This window comes from Mesoplodon bidens, assembly GCF_964165515.1.
Source record: "Mesoplodon bidens genome assembly, chromosome: 6".
Taxonomy (NCBI): Eukaryota; Metazoa; Chordata; class Mammalia; order Artiodactyla; family Ziphiidae; genus Mesoplodon; species Mesoplodon bidens.
The window spans coordinates 71,616,628-71,641,919 of record NC_138162.1 but is presented as its reverse complement, the minus strand read 5'-3'; the positions used below and the strand labels follow the sequence as shown (position 1 = coordinate 71,641,919).

The 25,292-nt window shown below is 35.7% G+C and overlaps 1 protein-coding gene across 2 annotated transcripts in view; it reads left to right on the top strand.

Moving 5' to 3' along the window:
- Positions 1 to 25,292, top strand: part of UHRF2 (ubiquitin like with PHD and ring finger domains 2) — a 75,583-nt gene that overhangs the window by 6,679 nt on the left and 43,612 nt on the right. For both annotated transcript variants that reach the window (XM_081238453.1, XM_081238452.1), the window contains one exon: positions 8,241 to 8,500. In XM_081238453.1, the coding sequence (XP_081094579.1) occupies positions 8,241 to 8,500 (260 nt within the window). The remainder of the gene's footprint in view (positions 1 to 8,240; positions 8,501 to 25,292) is intronic.

Genomic DNA, 25,292 nt, shown 5'->3' with positions numbered 1-25,292 from the left:
AAAGCAGACACCTGTGTAATTCCACCAAGGTTAAGTAGTTACTTTTTAAAGCCTCCTGTGTGCCCCTACCAGAACACATCTCCCTCTCTTTCCGTAAGAGGTAAACTACTTGTTCTCACTTCTATGGTCATTTTCTTTAGTGTTAACTACTTATGTGTGTATCTCTAAACAATGTTTTGTTTTGCCTGTATTTGAACTTTTACTTTTTTGCATATAGATATTTTATTTTCACTATTACGTTATTCCATTTTATTAACATGCCACAATACATTTATCTAATCCATGATTAATAGGTATTTGGGCTGTTTCCAGTTTTAGCTGTTTTAAACTGTGCTGTTTTGAACCAACTATGTGTATCCTGGTATACATGTTCAAGAATTTCTTTAGGAATTTTTACCTAGAAATAAAAGTGCTGGTGGAATTTCGATGCATACTGTATCTGTAGATCAGCTTGGGGAATTGACATCCTTACAATGTTGAGTCCTTCATTCACGAATGATAGATGTCTCCATTAATTTAGATCTTTGACATGTTTCTCAATTACTTTTCTGTTTACATATCTTTGACTTATTTCTAGTAGCTTTGTTTTTGATGCTGTTACAAATGGTTGCCTTTTAAAATTGCGGTTTGTTTGGTATGTAGAAATGCAATTGATTTATTTATTGACCTTTGTTATCCAGCAACTTCTTCAAATTCTAGTAAGTTTTGTAGGAATAATTGACAGTTTTGCCCCATCTTTTTCTATCCTTATATTTTTTCTTAATTCTTACTGGTTGGGATAAACTGGGACCCAAACTTAATTTTCAGAGCTTTTTCAAGACTAAAAATTAAAGATTGGTAGACAAAATGAATTAAGAAAATGCAAATAGAGATCTATGGAAAAATGCAAACAGATCCATAAAAATGGAAAGAATCAGAACTGGCAAAGAGTTGTATCAAAGTACCTGGCCTGACTACACTGATGAATTGCTTTAAACCCACAAAGATATCTAAATTGACCCACAAATGTAAAAAAAAAAAAAAAAAGGAAAGCTTTCATTTGTTCTATAAATTTAGTGTAATACTGATACTTGAAACATGATAAAAAGCACACTAGTGTCACTACATATTGATGTAAAACCTAAGTTATGTTTTACAAATAAAATTATAACTGTATATTAGAAGAACATACCTTGACTAATTGTGGTTTGTCAGGAAGTGGGATAGTTCATTGTTAAGAAATATTTTAATATTTCATATTAATAAACCAAAGAAAACAAATGATCTAATCTGTTTTCTGCATCTAAATAAAAATTTGAATTCATTTCTGATTTTTTTAAAAAATCCTTGGTAAGAGGAACAGATGGAATAGATGAATATTTTAAATCACACCCAGCATCATGCTTAATGGTGGGGAGAAGCCACAAACATTCCCATTAAAGACAGGAGCCAGACAAAGAAGCCCATTAATGCTATTGTTTAACATCTTTCTAGAAGTGCTAGATGATACAGATAAGCAGAAAACAAAGTGTTGTAAATACTGGAGAAGGCAGTCTTTACTTAGGAATACCTGGAAAGCTGAGAAAATACCTTAGAGCATTATGAGCCATCAGCAGAGTGGCTGTTTAAATACCAGTAGCTTTCCTTACTATGATCATTTAGTAAAAGAAAAAAGTATAGTAACAAAACAAAAGTCTGGGAATAAACTTACATGATATGCACAAAACTGACATAAATTAGTGCCTTATGTAGTGCTCACAGTTCAGATTGAATTGTTAATATTGAAAGCCCACTTGCCAAATTGTTGTCTACGTCACTCATTGATTTCATCACTCTTTCAGTTACCAAAACTTTCTACTTGATATTTTTTCACATTATTTAAAAAATAAACTTGTTAGTTTAGAACAGTTTTAGATTTACAGCATAATTGGGAAGTTACTACAGAGTTTCCATATATCCCACACCTGGTTTGCCCTGTTGTTAACATCTAACATTAGTGTGTGGCACGTTTGTTTTAATTAATGAACCGTATCTCCTTAGCTTGTACCTAATGTCTTTTATGTTCCAGAATCCCATCTAGGACACCGTATTACATTTACATTAGTATTATACTAAGATAGTTGTCACGTCTCCTTAAGCTCCTCTTGGCTGTGGCAGTTTCTCAGACTTTGTATTTGATGATCTTGACAGTTTTGAGGAGTATTGGTCAGGTATTTTGTAAAATGCCATGTTAGGATTCATTTGTTTTCCTCATCATTAGACTGGATTTACATATTTTGGGAGGAGGAGCACAGAGGTGAAGTGCTATTTTCATCACATATCTAGGGCACTGTACTGTCGACATTCTATTTGGTGATTATAACTTAGGTTTTACATCAGTAGTAATTTACTACTGTTGATGTGAACCATAATCACCCGGCCAAGGTGTAGTGTGTGTCACATTTCTTCACTGTCGGTTTACTTTCCCCCACCCCCCTTTACATACTGTATTTTTTTGAGATGAAGTCATTATATGCAGCCCAAACTGCATGTAGTCAGATTATCTACAAGAATTATTGGGAATTCTTTTATGCGGGAGACTTGTCTCTTCTCCATTTCCTCAGTCATTTATTGACATCAGTATGGATATTTTTTCTCCTGTGTCCCTTCCATATACCCCCATTATTTTGGGTTTCTTTGATTTTCGTTGAAGTGCTTTCTTTCTGGCACTAGCACTAGCGCTTTTCTTTCGGGCTCATCTTGTAAGTTTCCTGCCCCAGTCCTGCAGTCAACCATTTCTCCAAGGAGCCTTGGTTCCTTTAATTGGAGAATGGTATTGGAAACTAAGATCTGGGCTCTAGGTGCTCCTTGCTACTGGGGTATCCTTGTTTTTAGGGCCCTCAGCTGACAGAGCAAGGAAATACATGTAGTATATATAATAACTCCTGTATATCCAGGTATCTATAAATATTTATGTAACCATCTGTGTCCATATTAAGCTTACATTATTACATTTTAACTTTTAAGGGCAACAGTTTAGAAGCTGCTACTTTTGACTTGATTTGTTTTGGGCCATGTAGGTATGAATTTGTTTTCATAGGAGGACCAGTTTATGAATCTGCAGATCTGAGATTAAGCAAGGTTAAGTAGTTAAGGTCAGTTTAAATTCTCTGTTTAGCACACTTCTCAATACCCAGTTGTGTCCCCTCCCCCAGAACTAATTCAGACAAGCATCATGAGAAACTACTTCTCTTAGCAGATCTTTGCTTTTTATTTGCAGTGTTAGCACTCTGGCTGTCAACTGTTTCTAGTACTTGGTTTTGTTTTTTAAACATCTCTTATATTTCATATTAATATATAGCACAGATGTTAAGGACTTGAGCTTTGTTGTCAGACTTGGTTTCAAATTTCAGTTCAGCCACTTTCTGAGTTGGACAAATTTGGCAAGTAAGTACATTGTCTCCCTTTCCTCATTTAGAAATACACTTGGAACCTGGCATGTAAACTCTCAAAAGGCTACTGTTATTTGTAAAGTAATATGTTTAGTCAAAGCTGCACTTAACCTTCCTCTTTAGTTGAAGAGGCTAACACAAACTTACTTGCTTTTTTGGATGAAGCTCGGTAATTGTCATAGATATTTGAAATTTTGACTAGTGGCTTTTTCATATAGAAGGGCTTATTTCTGGATAATCCATTTATTGAATATTTGGATATTTAGTGTATATTTGTACTGGGTACTAGAAATGAGGGGTAAACAGATATTGCCCTCTGCCTTCATAATTATATTAGATATTCCTTTGGGCTAGCCTGAAAATGCTCAGAGGCTTCTACTTTTGACTTATTTTGAGTTTGCTTTAAATTTTGTCTGTTTTCCTTAGAGCAAGTCTCTGAATAGTGAGTATATCAAAATTTCATTAAATTGTGTCTGAATCATTTAAAAATTGGGAGGTATTTTTTTCCTCTTCATGAATTCTTACCTATGTAATTTTTGCTTTATAAAGATTTTCTCTATGGATGAGCAAACAGATTTGGAGGCTTTCCCTTCCTTTTGCCTAAGAATATTTTTGGACCTCATGATAAGCAGGCACAAAAAGTGGATTTTCAAAGTAGTGTACTCAAAACAGACATAGGTAGGGCTTCCCTGGTGGTGCAGTGGTTGAGAGTCCGCCTGCCGATGCAGGGGACACGGGTTCGTGCCCCAGTCTGGGAAGATCCCACATGCCGTGGAGCGGCTGGGCCCGTGAGCCATGGCCGCTGAGCCTGCGCGTCCGGAGCCTGTGCTCCGCAACGGGAGAGGCCACAACAGTGAGAGGCCCGCGTACCGCAAAAAAAAAAAAAAAAAAAAGACATAGGTAAACATTTAAACTTTAAGATGAAATTTTAGGTAAACATTTAAACTTTAAGATGAAATTTTTATCTGAAGTTGTTATCCAATATCAGTCTTGTTTTGCCCTATTTCATAACTTTGAGCGATATTTGGTCAATTTCAGATGGCTTTTCATACGTCGTAAGAAACCAGATATCACTATCACGTTTAGAAAGTCTGGAAGATTGTAGAGGCTGGGTCCATCCATTCCCATTGTACAACACATTGAATCACACTGACTCTAGGAAGTAATTTATTTTCTGAAACCAGGTGGACCTCTGATGCCTAAATTGGTTTTAATTCTGGTTTTTAGATGTGGAAGCTTTGTATGACTCACATCAGATCTTACTGTTAGATGACTCATTCTGGCTTGAATAATAACTGTTTAGCATAATGATAGTAAGCTTTTAGGGTTTAGCTAAGTGTGTGGCACTGTTAAAACTTTTTTACATGTCTATGCTTATTGTAGCAAATAAGGAGGAAAATTATCAGTAATTACTAAGAAAAAATCATGGATTTCTTATATTTCCTGTCTTTTGTCTATAGTGCAGTGCTGCTTTATTTAACCTTGTTGATCATGAAATGTAATAGACAACAAATAAGAGTAGAACTTAACAAGATACTATGAAGTCAGTGTCCATAAATACCACTCAAATTAAGAAATAGAACAGCAGTACGCCAGGAGCTTCTCATGTGCCCCTCTTTATTAAACTCCCTCCTCCCTAGTTGTAACTACTACCCAAACTTCTATGGTAGTCATTTCTTTACTTTTTATTAGCTTTAACCTTTTATTATACTTAACCTCTTAATAACCTTTAACCTATGTATGCATCCCTAATTTTCCTATTTCTGAACTTTATATAAATGGAACCATATTGTGTTTTGATTTGTAACTCTGAAGAAACACGGTATAAAGAGAGAATCATGTTCAGAGTTAGAGAAACCTTTATCAGCTTAGCTCCCATTTCTAGCTGTGTATCTTCTGAGGGCAAGTGTATTTCACTTCTGAACCTAACTGGAAAATAAGAATGTTGCATTGTAATTTTTAAAGGAGGTAATGTATATAACGTTAAATGGCTAATGTATTTACTAAATAAGCATGGTATGGTAATAAGACCATACTATGACTTTTAATTAGTTTTAACATAGGACATATGTTGATACTTAGTGGAAGGAGAGTTATTTCATTTGTTCCTACTATATGCTTGCTAGGTTGGCACATCATACAGATTTGTCACCTAATCTCAGTATACTGCGGAGTATGTTACTTTATAAAAGAAGCTGAGGCTGGGACAGGTTAAGTAACTTGTTCAAGGTTACATCTAGTAGGTGATAAGCAAGGGCTTAAACTGAGGTTTATCTGCAGAGCTTGTATGTTTTCCACAGAACATACAAAGTGCTACAGCTAGCTATGGTAATTTCTCAAGTATTTGCTCTTGGTACTGTTTTATTTTTTAATGATTTTTCCTTGCCTCTCATACTTGGGGTTTTTTTGTTTGTTTGGGTTTTTATCAAATACTTGGACATGAAAGACTTTTCTCTAAATGTGGCTATGGGCATATCTTGGAGATAATACGGGTTTGGCTCCAGACGACTGCAAAAAAAAGAATATCGACCGCAAAAAAAGAATATCGCAGTAAAGAAGTCAAACAAGTTTTTTGTTTTCCAGTGCATACAAAAATTACATTTACACTATACTATAGCCTATTAAGTGTACAACAGCATAATTTCTTTTAAAAATGTACATACCTTAATTTTAAAGTGCTTTATTAAAAAATAACCATCTAAGCCTTCAGCAAGTCATGATCTTTTTGCTGGTGGAGGGTCTTGCGTCCGTGTTGATGGCTGCTGGCTGATCAGGGTGGTGGTGGCTGTGGCAGTTTCTTAAATAAGACAACAGTGAAACTTTGTCATAGATTGACTCTTCCTTTCACAAACAAGTTTTCTGTAGCATTCAAGGCTGTTGGATAGCATTTTACTCACAGTAGAACTTCTTTCAAAATCGGTGTTGAGTCCTCTCAAACCCCGCCACTGCTTTATTAACTAAGTTTATATAGTATTCTAAATCCTTTGCTGTTTCAACAATCTTTACAGCATCTTCAGCAGGAGTAGCTTCCATCTCAAGAAACTACTTTCTTTGCTCATCCATAAGAAGTAACTCCTTACCCATTCAAGTTTTACCATGAGATTACAACAATTCACCCACATCTTCAGGATCCACTTCTAATTCTAGTTCTCTTGCTATTTCCATCACATTGAAGTCCTCAACCCCTCAAAGTCATCCATGAGGGTTGGAATCAATGTATTCTAAATCCTATTAATGTTGATATTTTGACCTCTTCCCACGAATCACAAATGTCCTTAATGGCATTGAGAACAGTCAGTTCTTTCCAGAAGGTTTTCAGTCAACTTTGCTGAGATCCATCAGAGGAATCACTGTGGTAGCTATAGCCTTACAAAATGTATAGTAATGAATAGTAGCAAAAACATAAGCTTTAAGGTCAAGGTGTCTTCAAATCCTAGTATTACATTCTATTAACTTTCATTTGGAGCAAGTTAACTTGTCAGAGCCTTTGTTTCCTTATCCTGTAAAATATGATTTATTAATTAAGGTTAGTTAGACAAGCCTAACTAAAGGAGCCTTGCATAATACCTGGTATATGGGTATTAACTTTAGTACATACGAACCCCCACCCCTACCCCATGTGATACCATCTGTCAGAATTCTGTTGGATACCTTAAGTGGTCTTAGACCCTCAGGAAGAGCTAGCTTGATTAGGTAATGATCTTGTATTAGTAATGTGGTTTTTTTTTTTCTTTTTAAAGACTTTTTAAAAAGTTGAAGGGATGTCTTTGGTTGTTGCTCCTGAAAGGGCTTTGACCTTTAGACCAATTCCCTCAGCTTTTTTAAGACAGGATTTTTTTTTTTTTTAAACCGACTACTTAGGTAACTCTAAATTTCTCTGGTATACCTGTCTTCTAATACTGTTTTCCTTTTGTTAGATTGTATGGTTTAGTTCTGGATCATCCATTAGAGTTGACTACATACATTTTGCATGTTTATAGCTCTGTTCTCTTTATATTTTCTTTGTTCTTTGAGGTACTAAATAATGCATTTGCTAGTCACTTGCTGTTGGTGGAACTTATCTCCATTTTATATAGATAGGTTCACTAGATTCTTTCCTTTGTACGTGTGCGTAAGTCCCTTGTTTTCAAGTTTTATTTTCTGTTTAATACTGTGTTTTCTGGTTGGACTGACTGTAAATTATCTGTAGGATTGTGAAGAAATTAATGGAACAAATTAATATCACAGTCATAATACTTCAAAGTTCTGGCTTTTTGTTAGTGACATTCTTTTTTTTTTCTTTTTTTTGGTTGGGGGGGTGGTACGCGGGCCTCTCACTGTTGTGGCCTCTCCTGTTGAGGAGCACAGGCTCCGGACGCTCAGGCTCAGCAGCCGTGGCTCACGGGCCCAGCTGCTCCGTGGCATGTGGGTTCCTCCTGGACCGGGGCATGAACCTGTGTCCCCTGCATCGGCAGGCGGACTCTCAACCACTGCGCCACCAGGGGAGCCCTGTTAATAACATTCTTAATGAATGACATGCCAGAATAACTCTTGGGTGCACAAGAATTATGTTTTAAAAGTCTAATATAGATATGGGTAAAGAATAGTTAAAGAAAATACCTATTTCATTGAAGGATATTGGGAGGAAAGTTAATTTTCATATTAGTAAATAACAGATTTGACAGTATAATCCAAAAAGAATAGTTTCGTTCTAATCTTTGAAATTACTTTAAACATGAATATCTGCAAATATTAACTATGATAACCCTCAAAATAACTTGAGTTATATTAATGTTTTTGAAGCAGTAGATGAAATTATGCTTCATTTACTAATTTTAAATTTTTTTTTAGGTAAATGAATTGGTGGATGCCAGAGATGTCGCCCTTGGTGCTTGGTTTGAAGCACGTATACATAGTGTTACTAGAGCTTCTGATGGACACTCACGTGGCAAAACTCCACTGAAGAATGGCAGTTCTTATAAAAGGACTAATGGAAATATAAATCATAATTCCAAAGAGAAAACAAATAAATTGGACAATGTACCCTCTACGTCTAATTCAGATTCTGTTGCTGCTGAAGAAGACGTTATTTATCATATCGAGTATGATGAGTAAGTGCCCATGCTATTGAGGACTTGTGTTTGTTTGTAGAAGCAAAATTTTCCATCTCAAGATTGTTTTCAAATAATAGTCTTTCAGAAGAAATCATCTAGGGGTCATGTTCGGTCTAGTACCATTTGTTTTTATTTTTGTTTGTTCAGTGGTTGTAATATAATAGCTCCTCAACATTTAGCATCTGGCTCCTAAGTGGTTTGTTGTTTTGGGTATCCTAATACCTGGCTTAATTCAATATGTAAGGGTTTCTCTTTGGTCCTCTATTAGGGTTTTTGCTATATATTTTAATAATATTCTAGAAAGTATATAATAGTGTGTAATGTAATAGCATTTATTTATTTATTTATTTTGGCCATGCCGCGGGGCATGTGGGATCCTAGTTCCCCAACCAGGGATCGAACCCACGCCCCCTGCAGTGGAATTGCGGAGTCTCAGCCATCAGACGGGCAGGGAAGTCCCTGTAATAGCCTTTAGAATGAGATTGAAATATTTTCTAAAAGCTATTATTGGGATAATTCACATAAAATTTATACATTTTACGGGTACAATTCACTGTCTTTAATATATTCATAGGATTGTGCATTATCACACACTACTCATAGAACATTTTTATTTTCCCCAAAAAACTATATGCCCAGCAATCACTTCCCAATCCCCCTCTCCCAACAAAAAAAATTTTTTTGAATTTTATTTTATTTATTTATTTATACAGCATGTTCTTATTAGTCATCCATTTTATACAACAAAGTGTTTTTAAATGTTTATGTGAAAACAGTATTAAGAACTTGCTTTGAGGGCTTAGACTTTAACACTGAATTATTTTCCTTACCTATTTTCAAAATCCTAATATAAAAGTTACTATGGGGAGAGATTTAGTGTTTATTCAACACTAAATGATCTTTGTCTTCATTCAAGTGACATTTTAATATGTATAGAAAGTATGAAACCAAATCTTTATCAGGTGTGAGTTCAAGATCCTAAAATGGTTTTGATTTTTCTTAACAAAAATGGTATAAAAGACTGGTGTCAACTCAGATTTCCAGGATACCTGGAAAGGGGTCAAAAGTAGATCCCTTTCATCTTTTCTGATACTTTTTATGGTTGTAGTTAACTTGCCAACATGGCTTATTTCAAATGTGCAATCATACTGTTTTTTACCATAGTAGATGATAATAGAAGCAACAACTAGAATGAGTATTAAGATCTGGGATTGGCCAGGACTGGCAATATTGGTAAATCGAGCCTGGGATAGAAAGGGATTGGAGTTGATGTGTTAATAGTAACCAGTGTCTGGGTTTATGAATACCATGGCAAAGAGGCAAGAGTGGAGGACTTAAGCTATCTGTATATCGGCTGTCAACAAGTAGAGTTCTTGACTTGCTTCAAGTTTTTATTCTGTTTCTTGGAGAAAAGAAGAAATAACTCAGAAACCTGCTACCTGGGACCTGATTCTGGCCAATAAAGGAGTTATTATTTGGCAAAAAAAAAAAAAATGTATAGAATGGCACAGTGTAGAAATAGGGTAAGAAGCTTTAAACACTAAGTGAACTAAGGCTTGTTAAATTTTTTTACAGTTCTAGGGGCTCTTAGCTGGTTTTGGAATAAGACTTTCCAAGGGATAGACCTGAGTTTGGTACAATGTCAGAACATAAATCACAATATCTTAGCGTTTATTTAGTTATTTTTTAATGAAGAAGTTTGTCTTGATTAGAATGAATGTTAGTCTAAACCCAACATGCATGAGAAGACTAAAATTATCTGTCCAAAATAATTTTACATGATGGAATTGTTTCAGTGCTGGCAACTTAAAAGATATGGTAGCTGAACTTTCTTTGAGACATAAGATATCAGAAGCTTAGTAAATGTCATTCATATCTTCAAAAAGAGAAAAGGACTATACAGAGTAAAGTGTGAAATAAATAAAATAGGTGAGTTTCTGGATGAGAGTCCCAGATAACAAAAGGCTGGTATAAGCATCTAGAAAAAGTCATGATCCCATATGGATGTGATAAAGAATCCTGTTAAAGTTTCATTCGTCACGGTTATCAGAAAAGTTAAAAACTATAGTCAAGTTCGTGTTAATTTCAATAACTTATTAAACAAGTTCTTACGTTCTTGGACGGAGGATGCATTGACGACAAATTGTGGAGTATATGGCTTAGCAGTGGTAATAGATTCTTATTGAGTAGTAAGCTCCAACTTAGTCAATAGAATGTAGCTATCAAATAGTTACACTGTAGGATGTTTTATTAGAAGTAAGATATCTAGAACAAGACTGGTGGTGCTACCGTTTTACCGGGCTCGTTATTCTCTACTTGGAATATTGTTTTCCATCTTCGTGCTTTAAGAATAATACCAACAGGACGTGGTGCATCTTTAGAGTAGAAGTCAAAATGTAAAATCAACATGAAGAATAGCTAAAAGAACTAAGTATTTACATTGAAAAGACTGGGATCAAGATAGCTTTCATATTTTAAAAGCTCTGGGTGAAAGTTCTGTACAACATAGAAGGTAGGTTTCAGGATAACTTAAACTTCCTACCAGTCAAATCTCTAAAGATAGAGAATGGTCTGCACTGAGGAGACAAAAACAAGTGTTGGCTATCTTCAACCTCAGACAGGGAGAATTACTAGAAATGTTAAATTGCAAAGGGAAATAAAGTTAGAGGTCATTAATCCAATCACTCTAATTTTTACTTCCAAAACAGTATTTGTCAGACAATTTTTTTGTACTTAATAGACTTTAAGTACATATAGGCTGCCATCCCATTCTACTTATTCTAATTTAGTACTGTCATTCCTCTCAATGAATTAACTTCATTTTTCTCATAGATTAAGTTGAAAGTAATCTGCTTAATTGTCTCCAAACTCTGAGTGCAGCAGTGCGAGTGCGTTTTGAACAGCCTGTCATTTGGCCAGTGCAGAGAGGCATTGTACATGGGACCAAGGAACCTGTCCGAGGAATTCTTTTGGGATATGCAGTGTTTGTCAGTTTAAAATGGCACTGTTCAAAAGTTACTTTTATAGTGACCTACAGGTCCTAACATATTAACCAGGCCAAATGAATTCTCAGTCTTTGAAATGAATTTCATTAAAAGCATTGCTGTCTCAGAACAAGATAAGTAGGTATACTACTCTGCATCTTCAATCCCCACTCCAGTCAGAGCAGAGTTAAAAACAATTTTTAATCTGTGAGAAGTGATACGTATTACAGATTTATAATGTTACTTATTAGGTAGATGTGTTCCACAAAACAACACCAAAAGCCAAATCTAGTAGTTGACATTGTTTTAGAATCTCAGTGAAATCATTTGCTTGCTATTATTCCATTTTTCCTCTCAAAATTATGGATACAAATATTCTAAGTGCATAAAAAGCAGGTTATGTTAAGAGATCTGTGTGAAATGTTTTAAGGTTTAAGAGTTTTACTGTTTTCAGGGGTCCCTTTTCTATAGATTCCTTGATGAACATAGGCTGAATTGAGAGCTTCCTACTGCAAATAATATAAAGCAAAATTGTGGAGTTAACATCAAAGTGCCTGCTACAAAGAACATATATGTGGGTTTGTTCTGTTTTGTTTTTTCATGATGGCTGTTTTATACTATTAATCTGTCATCACCCTTGCCTTAGCAAGGGCTTTGTATTTTTAGAATTAAACCAATCCAGTAAGTACTTTGGGAGAAAGAGCTAGCAGTACAAATATTAAATCTAGACTTTAGAGATTTAGATTCCAGCAGATTCTTAAATCTTCTGTAAAGTTTTAACTTCTTAAAAGCAGCTTTATTAAGGTATAATTCACATAGCATTCAATTCGCCCATTTAAAGTGTAAAATTCAGTGGTTTTTTAGTATATTAACAGGACTGTGCAACAGTCACCACAATCTAATTTAGAACATTTTGGTCTTCCACAAACCCCGTACCCATTAGCAGTCACTCCCCGTTTCCCTACCCCCACCAGCCCTTCCCCCAACCCCTCTCAGCCATAGGCAATCGGGAATCTTCTGACTCTGGATTTGCCTATTCTGGACATTGCATATAAGTGGAATCCTATAACATGTGGTCTTTTGTGACTGGCTTTTTTCACTTAGCATAATGTTTCAAGGTTCATCCATGTTGGAGCTTATATCAGTACCATATTCCTTTATTGTCAAATAATGCTCCATATTACCACTGTTGATTTATCCATTTATCAGTTTATGGACACTGGTGTTTTCTACTTTTTGCTGCTAGGAACCTTCATGTACCACTTTTTTGTGTAGGCATTTGTTTTAGTTTTTTGGCATGTGTGTGGCAGCGAGATTGCTGGGTTGTATGGCAGTTATGTTTAACCTTGGGAAGAACTGCCAGACTTGTTTCCAAAGTGGCTGCACCATTTTACATTCCCATGAGTTGTGTATGAGGGTTCCAATTTCTCCACATCCTCACCAAAACTTTGATTAGAGCCATCCTATAGTATAGGAGGTATAATTAACCTACAACATTATGTTAGCTACAGGTGTACAGCATAGTGATTCAATATTTCTATACATCACAAAATGATCACACCCCTAAAGTGTGTTTATTGCAGAATGACTACGCCTGCTTGAAACTTTTGTTTTTAGTGGTATTTTGGGCAGAAAACAAAAGGGAAGGGGATTCAGAAGTGAGCAAATGTCAAGGTAATATAGGCAATTATAAACCCATGGAGTGGTTAAATGGTCAATTAAAGAAAAAGAACATCAAATTTTCCCTTATTTCATAGTGAGCTTGTACTGTGTATTTCCATAGCTTTCTAAAAGTTGTCTTTATTCCCATTAGTTAGTTACTCTCTGAAGGTTTAAAAATTTTAAGGGTCCTGAACATCTAAATTCACAAATCTGTGACTGCAGTCTTGTGAGAGTAGAGATCCTGAAGCTAATTGTGGTGATGAGCCATGATCTTGACTGATAGGGAAGTAGACTGGGAAAGGGGCAATCATTACCTTAGTGTTTCTGGTAGGTTAATATGTCTATAGCAGAGCTTACAGCTATTTAATTACATGAACTCTTATGTGCCAGACTCTGAGCTAACTTCTTACATGAATGCTCATGTAATCTTTAGAATAACTATAATGTTAGTTACATTAACTCCCGTATGAAGAGACCAAGGCTTACTTACATAACTTGCCAGAGGTAACATCTGTTAAATTGTCTGACTCCAGAGCTTAAGGGTTAACCAATATGTATTATTGCTACTCTGCCTTAAACATGGTACATGTAATTGGTAATAGCCTACATAACTTCAAAGGACAACCATTTTGTATGACCTAAAGACTTGCTTTAGACTTGGCCTGGGTTTTAAAGCAGACAGCACTCATACAACTTTGAGTTAAACCCTAGGTATGTAAGCAACTGAGGCCACACTACTGAATTTAATCTTTACTCATCATCTGGCTGCTTTATCAACAGATAAAGGCTTAATTCCTTACCCTGCTTTTGTATTAAGAAACATCTGTTCTTAGTGGATTTGGTTTCGATTCCTCTTAATTAGACTAGCGGTTCTCAACCCTAGTTACACATTAGTTGTCTAGGAAGCTTTAAAAATATCAGTGCCTAGGACCCACCTACATAACTTCTTGTATGATTGATCTTTGGGACCTCAGGGGATTGCTGTCTCAAAAGTTCCTCTGTGATTCTAATGTGTAGCCATGGTTGAGAACCACTGCCTTAGACTAGTGGTTCTCAAAGTATAGTCCTGTCCAGGAACATCAACATTACTTGTTAGAAATCCAAGTTCTTGTACTTACTCCACATGTAATGAATCGCTCTCTGGAGGTGGCCCTGCGGTCTGTGTTTTAATAAGTCCTCTGGGTGGTTAATATGTATACTCAAGTTTAAGAACCATTCACTGATTGCCTTTTGTACAGCCTTATCAGTTGCTACTAAGAACCAATATGGGGGAAAGGGGTTGATATGACAATTTAAACATAGTAAATATATTAAAGGCTGGAGATGATATACAGTACCTGAGGAATCTGAGTATTCATCTTTATTTTAGTACCTGTATAGGTGGCTTATGGCTTGTTGATTTTTCCATTTTGTTTCCATATACATAAAGGATTAGTTAAGTCTTCTTCTAAAAGAAATTATATTTCATTCCAGCTAAATGATCTGTATCATTTAAATGAGGGACCATTTTCCGCTATGCAGTCTTTATCTGTACCTTGGCTAACATAGAAAAGCAGTGTCCATCGTGTGTTTGTGGAGAATTTATCTTTTATGATGTATTGGTACATTCTTTTTTTTTTTCCTTTTTAACCAATTGAAATATTCTATTTTGAGTTTTGTGGCAATTTTAGTGTATTATCATTCACATAATGTTTCTTTTGACTTGATGATAATTTCTCTGAATTCCCCAAACTTTCACTTCCTCTTAACTCAAACCCCAACCCAGACCATATAAAAGGTAAAGGTTAACATGGGAGTAGTATTTGCAGAATTAGCTCCAGAACCACTGTTTAAAAAGTATTCTTTATTTCTTCTGTCTGCTCTATCAGCTGTTAAGTATTGGTAAATTCTTGAGTGGGGGAGAATACTCTGTAGTAGTTGAATATTTGTTCTGAGATCTAGTTCTGGCTTTCCTTTGAATTAGACTCTTAAATGCATCAGTCAATTGTTCTAAGACAAGCTTTCTGAATTGGGCTTAGGGTTAAACTAGATCTAAGAATCTCCCCATATACCTTTGTATAAGGATTCAAAAGGTACATTTACACGTCAGTTAAAAAGGTGAATTTGGGAATACTAGTCTTGTTAGTGACTTGCTTTTTTTAACTGCTTTATTAAATTTAGTGTTCTAATTTAGGGACCTTGATTTATAAATTGGAGCTGATTTCTATAAAGAGAAATGTAAGCTAGAAAACACATAGTAGTTTGAACAAGGAAGTATATATATAAAGAGGGAAAATGCTTATGAAAGTTATTTTATTGCTGTATCATATCGTAGTGAATTGTCTGTGGCTAGGCAAAGTTGAAATCTTTAAACATGAGAGAGTTTTCATAGTGACATGAAAACTACTTATATAATCTTTCATGCTCCATAGCGTTCACATTTCAAATAGAAATGTCAGTTTACCTCAGAAACAAAAACTCTTTTTGTTTTGACTTTTTAGTAAATTATTCTGAAGTACCCTTTTTAAAGCATGGTTCAATAATTCTCTTGTTAAAACAACACTATGTGCCAGGCACTATACAAGTACTTTTCCTGGATTATCTCATGTTATCCTCATTAAACAATCAATGAAGTGGATACTTTTCTATGTGTAAAGAGGGAATAACTGAGATTTAGAGAAGTTAATATACCTAGTATTAAATAGGTGATAAGTGGTAGACTGAGATTCAGAAGAGCACATACTTAGAACCACTCTACCATACTACCTCTCATTTTGAGAGAAGCATGCTTATAAAATACCTTAATGTATAAATAAGTATATATAAAATATTATAAAGCAGTTGTTTGCATAATTAAAAAATTTCTGTCATTCTCTCCAGTTATCTGTCACAGAACAGAACCTTAAATCAGTAAACACCTGTGTGCCTTTTTCTGTAAGGAGAATGCATAGCTCGCTAGTATTCAAAGGATTTTTAAACCAAATAGGTTAAACTGCTGCTTTTAACAGCGTGTCAAGGTTCTACCATGGGATTGAGATCAAATGGAAATGGCATAGCATCACTTAGAACTTGGAGGGTAACTTACGCTAGGCTACAATTAAAAGGTCTTCTGGCGAACGTCTTAGGATAATGTTGTCATTGCTGCCAGCATTCTTTTAAGATTTTTTGAGCTATTCTAAGCCTGTGGTGCATGCTTTTGAGTATTCTTAATTATGGCTACTGCAAATAGAAGTCACTGAGCCAATTCTGAAAAAAATCAAGTGGTATTTTTAGATAAAAGTTGCTGTTCTATAAAGTAACAAAACTGATTTTCTTGAATGTATTGATGTGATCTATTTCTAAAGGAATCCCAAAAATGTTTTAATGATGTCTGGGTTTTCATGGGAGAAAAGGAATAAGATTTTTAAAAATCAGATCAGAGTGTCATGTTGATTTTGAGTAGGGAGCTATAAATGAGAGGTTTAGTTTCAGAACCCTGGTCCAGGGACCAGTCTCCCCCATTGTTTTTTGGTTGTTACTGACATGTTTGCCAAAGACTTAGAATATTTCCTCTTTCTATGACTTGCAGTGTTCTGAATGGATGATAATCAAAAGGAGGGCAGAAGAAGTTAGATCTTTGACTTTATTGTTGCTCTTCTCTTGTGTTAAAAGATCACTTGGTGCTTAGAAAAATGACTACAGATATCAGTTGATGTCACCTTTTCAGATTTATACATCATTCCTTTACATTAGTGTTTCTCAAAACGATGGTCAGCAACACTGGGGGTTCACCCAGGTATGGTATTTATAATGCAGATTCCTGGGGGATACCAAATCCCACCCCTGCTCCCTGCATTGGGTGGGCCTGGGGTAGAGCCCAGGAATCTGCTTTTCAGAAAGGCAGCCAGGAGCCTATTAAGTATACAGAGCATTGGTTCTCTTATAGGCTGTATAGTTTTAGTCATTAGAATCAGAATTTGCTTTGAATTCTAGGTCTTTGGTTAAGTTTTTTGCTTTGTTTTCTTTGAATTCGTTCAGCTTTAATTTCCTCATCTGTAAATACCTACTTGACCATGTTCTTTTTTCTCCCCCAATAACCTTGAAAAGTATCCAGTAATAATAGTCAAATTTTCTGCTTTTCATTTATTAATAAAGCCAGATTATTTTGGTAAGTACTCTTAAATAATTTATCTTTGGCATAGGTATCTTTTAACCTGATTACATTGTTTCCGCTATTAAAACAGTTATACACCATTGTTAACATGTTGTACAAGTGAGATTTATTTCCATGTAATATGTAAAGTCTTACTGTAAGCAGTTTTAAGTAAGTTATTTTTGTCTGTGAGTAAGCTTTACATTTAAGGTGTGAAACTGAATAATGTTATCTGTTAGATTAAGAAATGCTTTCTTTCTGCATGTAGTATAACATTAAAGATTTGCTAAACTAGAACATGCCTCCAGGTGAATGTTGTCCTTATTTAAGCATTTTAACACCAGGAAGCCATGTTTTGAAGGAAGGTTTCAGTGATAGTACTTTGCCTAATACTGTTTGAGTCTTCTAAAATGCTTAGTTAGCTTACAAGTCACCTAAGGAAATGCGCTTTTACTATATTATAACAAACCTGTTTTAAAAATTGTGCTTAATCAATTTCCCTGAAATTTAATTCCCCAGGTTTTACTCAATGATTTGTTAATTGAAAACACAGTTGGTTTTTGCTAAAATGTCACATAGTTCAGGATAATCAAAAGCATGTACTCTGAAGGATATCTCTAAAAGACATCTAAACAGTATTTGGAGCAATGAAAATGTTACTGGGAAAACAAGCTTAAGGATATTTAAGGCTTATCTGAGAATATAGACTTTATAACACCAAAGTGTTTCTAAATTCTCAAAGATGCAGAGTAGCTAACTAGAATAATCTTATACCTGTATTGGGGTAATACCTTGACTTCAGGTTCTAAGAATAGAAGGTCATGTAGAATAAGAGAAAAAAAGGACCCTAGTCTTATCCTTCCATAGCTGTATGTTGGCTCTTGGCACAGTGTAGTCAGCTTCAGTATTGTTCCTTCCTCTCTGCTTCAGGTCTTTGGGGATATCTTGAGCCCTGTTTTAGAAGTTTTTCAAGCTTCTACCACTTTCCAAATGTTTCATACAGTCTCCTGCAGTTTTCGCCAGTGCAAATGCTGGAAGAAGTCAGTGCTTGGACCAATTTGTAGAATTTGCAGCGGTTATCTTCAGCCATACATTAGACTTCATGGGAGGCAGGGAATGCTGTGTTGGAGGCTGCCTATACTTAAAAAGACTTTCTCTTGTGTACTTGTATAAGTAACAGTGGAGCTAACTGCAAGTTTCTTCATTTTAAGAAATCCAAAAACAATCTTTAAAACACCTTTTTCTTATTATCTCTGTATAGAATTCTTTGTTCCCACTTAACTACCCTAAAACACAGTGGTCACAGTTTGTTACATTTTATTAAGAGCTTTAGTTATACAAAAGATTTTTCTATTTAATGAGTTGCATGTTTCCAAACATCTGTAGGCCTGGTATATCCCAAACACACTAAAGTTTGAACGTGGTATCTGCTTCTCAATGAAAACTTGCTATTTTGTAGTGTAAGTTCTGTTATAGAAATATGCACAACTAGCTTTTAGAGTACCTAAAGTTCTGAGATTATAAGGTAGAAAAGATACTTCTGTATTCCTGAAGGAGAACCACAGGATACCAAGGATAAGGAGGTACAAAATACAGGGTTACCTAAGGGTAGATTAGTATGGCTGGAGTGTAGGAGATATATGGTGAGTAGTAAGAAATGAAACTAAAGGTGAATAAAGATTTCAAGTTAAACATGGCAGATTAAGTTGCATGTTTGTCTCCACTCCTTCTTACACCCTCCTAGAAGACAGTAAAAGAATAAATGCATAAACCCCCGAGGACAAAAAATGTGATAGAAGTAAGACACAGAAGAGAAAGCAACAAAATTTTGGAAGATAAGAAGCTAATGGGTAAATGATGCCTAACTTAGGCCAGAAAAAGCTGAAACCTAAGGATAAGCCAACAACAAGCAAGTAAATTGACATCGAAGAACCTTTGGAAGGTTCAGACCTTGGATTTACCAGGTACTTTAGACATAGGCATATGGAATAAAACAGAAGAAGAGGATTGGTTTATTTATATGAAAGAGCATTTTAATCACTTCTACCCCACTCAAGGCTTAAATCAAGAAAGAGGAAAACATGGTATTCAGGAAATAGGATTCAACGCAGGAAGTAATGAAAGGAGATCCCAGCATGGCAGCTGTGGAACAGGTCTAAGCCTGAAGAGCAAGTTTTCCAGATTAGTATAGGACAGAGGTCTCTAGAAGATGTTTTGCAACCCAGAACACTAGTAGAGTATCTGAAATGTCTGAACGTAGAAGCGTTTTAACAACTGTGGCAGAATGGGGATAATTAATACGTACATGGAAAATTAAGCAAGTAGCAACCAAAAAGAAGAGTTAAGTACTCAACAGAAAACAAAGTTGTGAAAGAAAGGATTTATAATTAAAGCATACTTCATTAGTTAGCTATGAACACCTATTTAGTCAACATGTAAAAAAAATATTGTAAAAAATACTGATTTTTACAAACAACTTGGTTTGTATAACGTGCTTAAGAGCAAGAAATTTTGTCAATCCTTGCAAGATTATAAGTCCTAGAGCCATGTGATCAGAGTTTGAGTCATGTCTCTGCTTCTTACTCCTGTCCAAGTAAGTTAACTTCTGTGCCACATCTGTAAAATGGGGATAGAATAGTGCCTACCTCTATCCTAAGAGGTAAATATGTTAACACTTAGAGCAGTGCCTTGTGTTAGTAATTATAAGGAAGAAGAGATGGAGGCAAATGAGCTGTACATCAGGGATGGGTAGAATAACAGTTTGAAGTAAAAAGCAGTGTGTAAGCATGTTACTTTAAAATATGGTGGAAAATAAAAGAAATAGCTAAAAGTTAAACAGTTGCATCGGGGGAATAGAAACCAGTGTGGTGGACTGGGGCAGGAGGCTGCTTGTCCTCACTGTAAGCCTTGAGTGTTAACTTAGAGTTTTGTACTCTTGTGGGAAAACTTCAAAAGTGGGAAGAGCCTTTTGTTTGGATTTTAACTTGAAGCACAGAGCATTTTATTTTTTATTGTAGAAATCTTTAAACTTATGCAGAGGTTGAGAGAAAGAACTCATCACCTAGCTTCAATCATTATGAACTCCTGGCCAATCTTGTTTAATCCGTACCAGCATCCCCAAGCACCACCACTGGATTATTTTGAAGCAAGTCCCAAATCTTAAGTCTTTTCAACCAGAAATAGCCTTAGCAGCTGTGGTGGGCACAGTGCTCAGATCTTCAAGACAGAACTTGCTGACCTGCAAGGAGTGAATGCAGTTAACTGATAACTTTTAGCCACAGCACTTTTGATATCTGTGACAGTGTTTGAGCCAAAGCCACACTCTTTCTTGGCATCCTCCAGCTGGTGACTAAGTGTGGCAGCAGTTCTAGGGCCTGGCAGTTATGCCCAGCATTTCTCCAAAGCTCACGATTGGATTGGCGAAGATTTTGTTTGTATCACACTCTCATGTTTCTCCTGCTCAACCCTCTTTTCCTCTCCTTTCAAAGTGAAAGACAGCATCGTGGTCTAAGGGCTATTGCTTCCTAGTCCTACTCTTTCTCCCTATTTTTTGTAGGTTCATCCTGATCTTGACATCTTAGCTATTTTCTCAGTTGAATACTCTTAAAAGGATCCTTTTTAAAGTGTGCAGGAGACAGCTAACATCAGGCCAGAGATTTACTACTCTTTAAAAGGTCTGTGTGTGGTTGACCTTTGGCTAGTGTTGGGGAACTTAACTTTCAGGAGGATTCTCATCATTCCTTGATAAAAATGGTTCACTCTGCATAAACTCTGCAAAAAAAAATATTATTTATGCCGAACACCTGCTTCTGGGAGTCTGGAATTTTGGTATGTGCTAGACATTGAGTGCTGACGTGATGAATCCCTAAGAAAAATCTTGAGCATTCTTCACTGTATACCCCTGGTAGTAACATTACACACATGTTGTCGTAATATGTTGCTGGACATATTAAGCACATTTTGTGTGACTACTGGGAGCGGACTCCTTGAGCTTGCACCTGATTTCCTCTAGACTTGATTCCATCTGCCTTTTTCCTTTGCTGAATTTGCTTTGTATCCTTTCACTGTAGTAAATCATAGCCATGGGAAAAACTATGTGCTCTCCTGTGAGAATGAGTCACTGATCCTGGGATGGGGACCCTAAAGCATTTAAAAAAAAAAAATCCACATGAAATTTACAATAATTCCTTAAAATCAAATAACCAGTCAATGTTCAGACTGACTTATTTTTTTAAAATATACTTGGGATTTACAGATAAGTCAAAATTAAGATCCACCCATTGCATGTAGTTGATAGGTTAAGTCTCAACCTACAGGTTTGCCCTATTCTTTCTTCCTTGCTATTTATTTGTACAAGTAACAGTTTATTCAGTTTTCCCACAGTCTGAACTTTACTGATTACATTTCTGTAGTGGTATTTAACATGTTCCTCTGTTAATGTTAGTTTCCTGAAAGTTTATACAGTCTTCCCTTGGTATCCATGGGAGATTGGTTCCAGGACCTCCACACATACCAAAATCCATGGATGCTCAAGTCCCTTATATAAAATGGCATATTTGCATATAACCTATGCATATCCTCTTGTATACTTTAAATCATGTCAGATTACTTATAATGCCTAATACAATGTAAATGCTATATAAATAGTTGCTTGAGCCTGGCAAATTGAGCTGCTTTTTGGAACCTTCTGGAATTTTTTTCTGAATATTTCAATCAGTGGTTGGTTGACTCTCGATGCAGAACCCATGAGTATGGAGGGACGACTGTACTTAGAGGCTTGATTGGTTTTAAATTTCATTATTTGATAACACTAGTTTAGAGATGGTATTTATTTACCTATTACATGGCATTGGGAGGCACATAATACCTGCTTCTTTCTTTTTTTGTGGTAAGATTTGGGTGTTGTCAGCCTGATACATCCATTGTGAAATTTGCTGCCAGCTTTTAATAGTTTTAGTAGCCATTAATCTTTACCTACAGCCACTATTTTATGAAATGTAGTAAAAATAGTGATACCTCATTCTCTCCTTCATTTATTAGCTGTAATTTTTTCATAAGGAGCTTTCCTCAACAAGCAGTTGGTTCATATACAAAAGGTAGGATAAACTATTGATTCTTGAACTTTTTCAGTGTTAAGAATGAATAAAGTCCCTAGCATCCTCCAGAGGTTAGTCAGTGAGATTTTTACTGAGTCTCATTATGAACTAATGGATTTTAAGACTTGTTTTACTCTAACTCAGTTCTTTTTGGTGCCCAGATTGTCTCATCTCTGGCCTGTGGAGGCTCCTTCAAGTTGCACCTGACATAATGAGGGTTTCTTTGCATTCAGGTACAATAGGAAGTCCCAAGCTCTTCTATTTCCTGCCTAGGCCTGGATTCAGCCATTTCTTTAAGGAGCCCTAGTTCTTTTTGTAAGAGCTTGTAGTCAGCTGTTCATTGATACTTGTTTTGATCATGTTTCTAGGTCTTAACATTGGAAACAGCTAGGAAGTGTTTGTATTGATATTTCCAATTAATTTTAGAGTTGAGGGGTTATCATTTAGTATCCTTAATCTCTTATTTTTTCTCTTACCTTGAAAATCATGGTTTCTATTAATGTCACCACTGACTTGTTTTATTCTACTCATATGATGGTTTCAGACTAACTACTAATATTGCAAACAATATGATTAGTGAAAAGTTGATATGTTTTTTACTTTGTCCTTAGTAAATAGGTATAACCCCACTAGGAATGTATAGTTAGTGTATTTTCAAGTCACTTGTAATGGTATTTCTCAGTAGTTAAGCCACTTTTTTCATTTTGCTTTTGGTTTTTAGGGATTTCTTACATTTTGTAAATTCTGTTTTTATAATCAAGTGAAACTTTAAACGATCTTATAGGTAAAACTTCAAAACAAGTACATTGGGCTTCCCTGGTGGCGCAGTGGTTGAGAGTCCGCCTGCCGATGCAGGGGACACGGGTTCGTGCCCCTATCCCGGAAGATCCCACATGCCGCGGAGCGGCTGGGCCCGCGAGCCATGGCCGCGGAGCCTGTGTGTCCGGAGCCTGTGCTCCGCAACGGGAGAGGCCACAGCAGTGAGAGGCCCGCGTACAGCAAAAAAAAAAAAAAAAAAAAAAAAAACAAGTACATTAAGAAAAAGTGTCCATCTTGGTTCCTTCTGCTCTATTTCTTACCTCTTTTTGTAGTAACTAAATGAGTTTTTGTTTATCCTTCTGTCTCAAAATATATGTATGTATGTGTGATTACTTGTATACTCACAAATACATACACACTTATATATGTACATGTACAAGTATGTATTTCCACACACACTCATTAGGTAGAAAGCACACATGAATGCTGTTTGCATCTTGGTCTTTTTTTTTAGTTAATGTCTCTCCATAGCAGATGTCATATTCCTTTTTACAGGAGAATAATATTCCATTATATAATTGTATCATATAGTAAGTAGTTTCCTATTATGGACATTTGATTATTTCTAGTCCTGCTGTTACAGATAGTGCAGCTATAAATAGCCTTGTGTATGTGTCTTTTCCTGGGTTTTTTTGTTACTTGTGTTTGGGATAGATTCCTAGAAGTGGAATTCCTGGATCAAAAGGTAAATATATAGGCAATTTTGCTGTGTATTGCCAAATTCCCCTCTACGAGGAGACAGTACCACTTTGTATTCCCATCAGCAATGTAAGAATGCCTGTTTTCCCACAGCCTATGAACAAGTTGTTATCAGGCGTCACAAAATGTTTTAAGCAGATCTGTGTTTTAGAATCTTTGGCAAAAGTATAATGGAGTCTAAGGTGTAATCCTAAAGACAGAGAGATGTGTTGGCCTTGACAGTAGTCTCAGAGAAATACAGGCCTTCTTTAATGTAACTCTGTACCCTTAGTGAAGTGTTAACAGTATATAGCATAAGGAGGACTTAGTAACTGGATGGAGGAATTGGGGATAACTCCAATTTCTGGGAGTATGAAAATTTAGAAAATATTGAGCATCAGCAGATTATGGGATGGGGGAATTTCTTGAATTTGAGGTGCTCCTGAGACATACGTGTTAGAGATGTAGTTGGATATGTGAATCTGAAGAGAGAATTTTGGGTTAGAACAGAGCTTCTGAGTCATCACTCTGTGATGTTAAGATATGTTAAGATATGTGTAGATGAAGATGCCCAAGAAAAGAATGATAGTGATATTTGAGTCTGGGCGTGTTCTTGACTTTGGTAAAAGTAGTTTTTGGGTCCCTTCTATATCTTTTTATACAGCAACTGACTTACCATCTCTGGGTAGCATTAGAAAAAGTATACTTCACTTTCATGACTTTTACACACTTACTGTATACATATAGATGATGTATTCATATGTTCTACTTCTATAATTCTGTTCTGAAATCATACTTAGTTTCAGGGCAAACAGCTTAAATTCCTTTGCTCTGATGTAGGCAATGATTTATTTAACTCATCAAGAAACATGATTTTAAAAGTTTGTTACAAATATTTCCATTCTTGGTATCTAATTTTGGCAATCATAGGTAAATGGAGAGCTTTTTACCAGTGAAATATGCTTTTTTACTGTGTTAATCATACAGGAATATATGATAATATCATGATGTAAAAATCACAATACAGCTGAGAAAAGGATCTCATCTAAAAGAATAGTTTTCTATCCTTTATGACCTTAAGAATATTTAGTCAGGAAACAAATTCACAACTTTAGAATTAGAAAAGCCCTAAAATATCTAGTTACAAGTCTTTTCTCAAAACAGCCATATGAGGTAGTTACCATTAGGTACGTCTTACACATGAGAGGTAGTCATGTGTAAACTAAACACATGTAAAACAGCGAAGTTTAGTAACTTTCCCAAGGATACACGGTAGTAGGAAGCTAAAATGGAATTTAAACCCAGGCATGTTGAAAATAGAACATATTTTGAGTGAAGAGACCAGTATGATAAAGGATTCAAAACCTTACGTAAGTTGAAGGAAATTCACTTGAAATGTTTTATACTTAGAAGATAGAGGAGGGCAGGGTGACAGACTT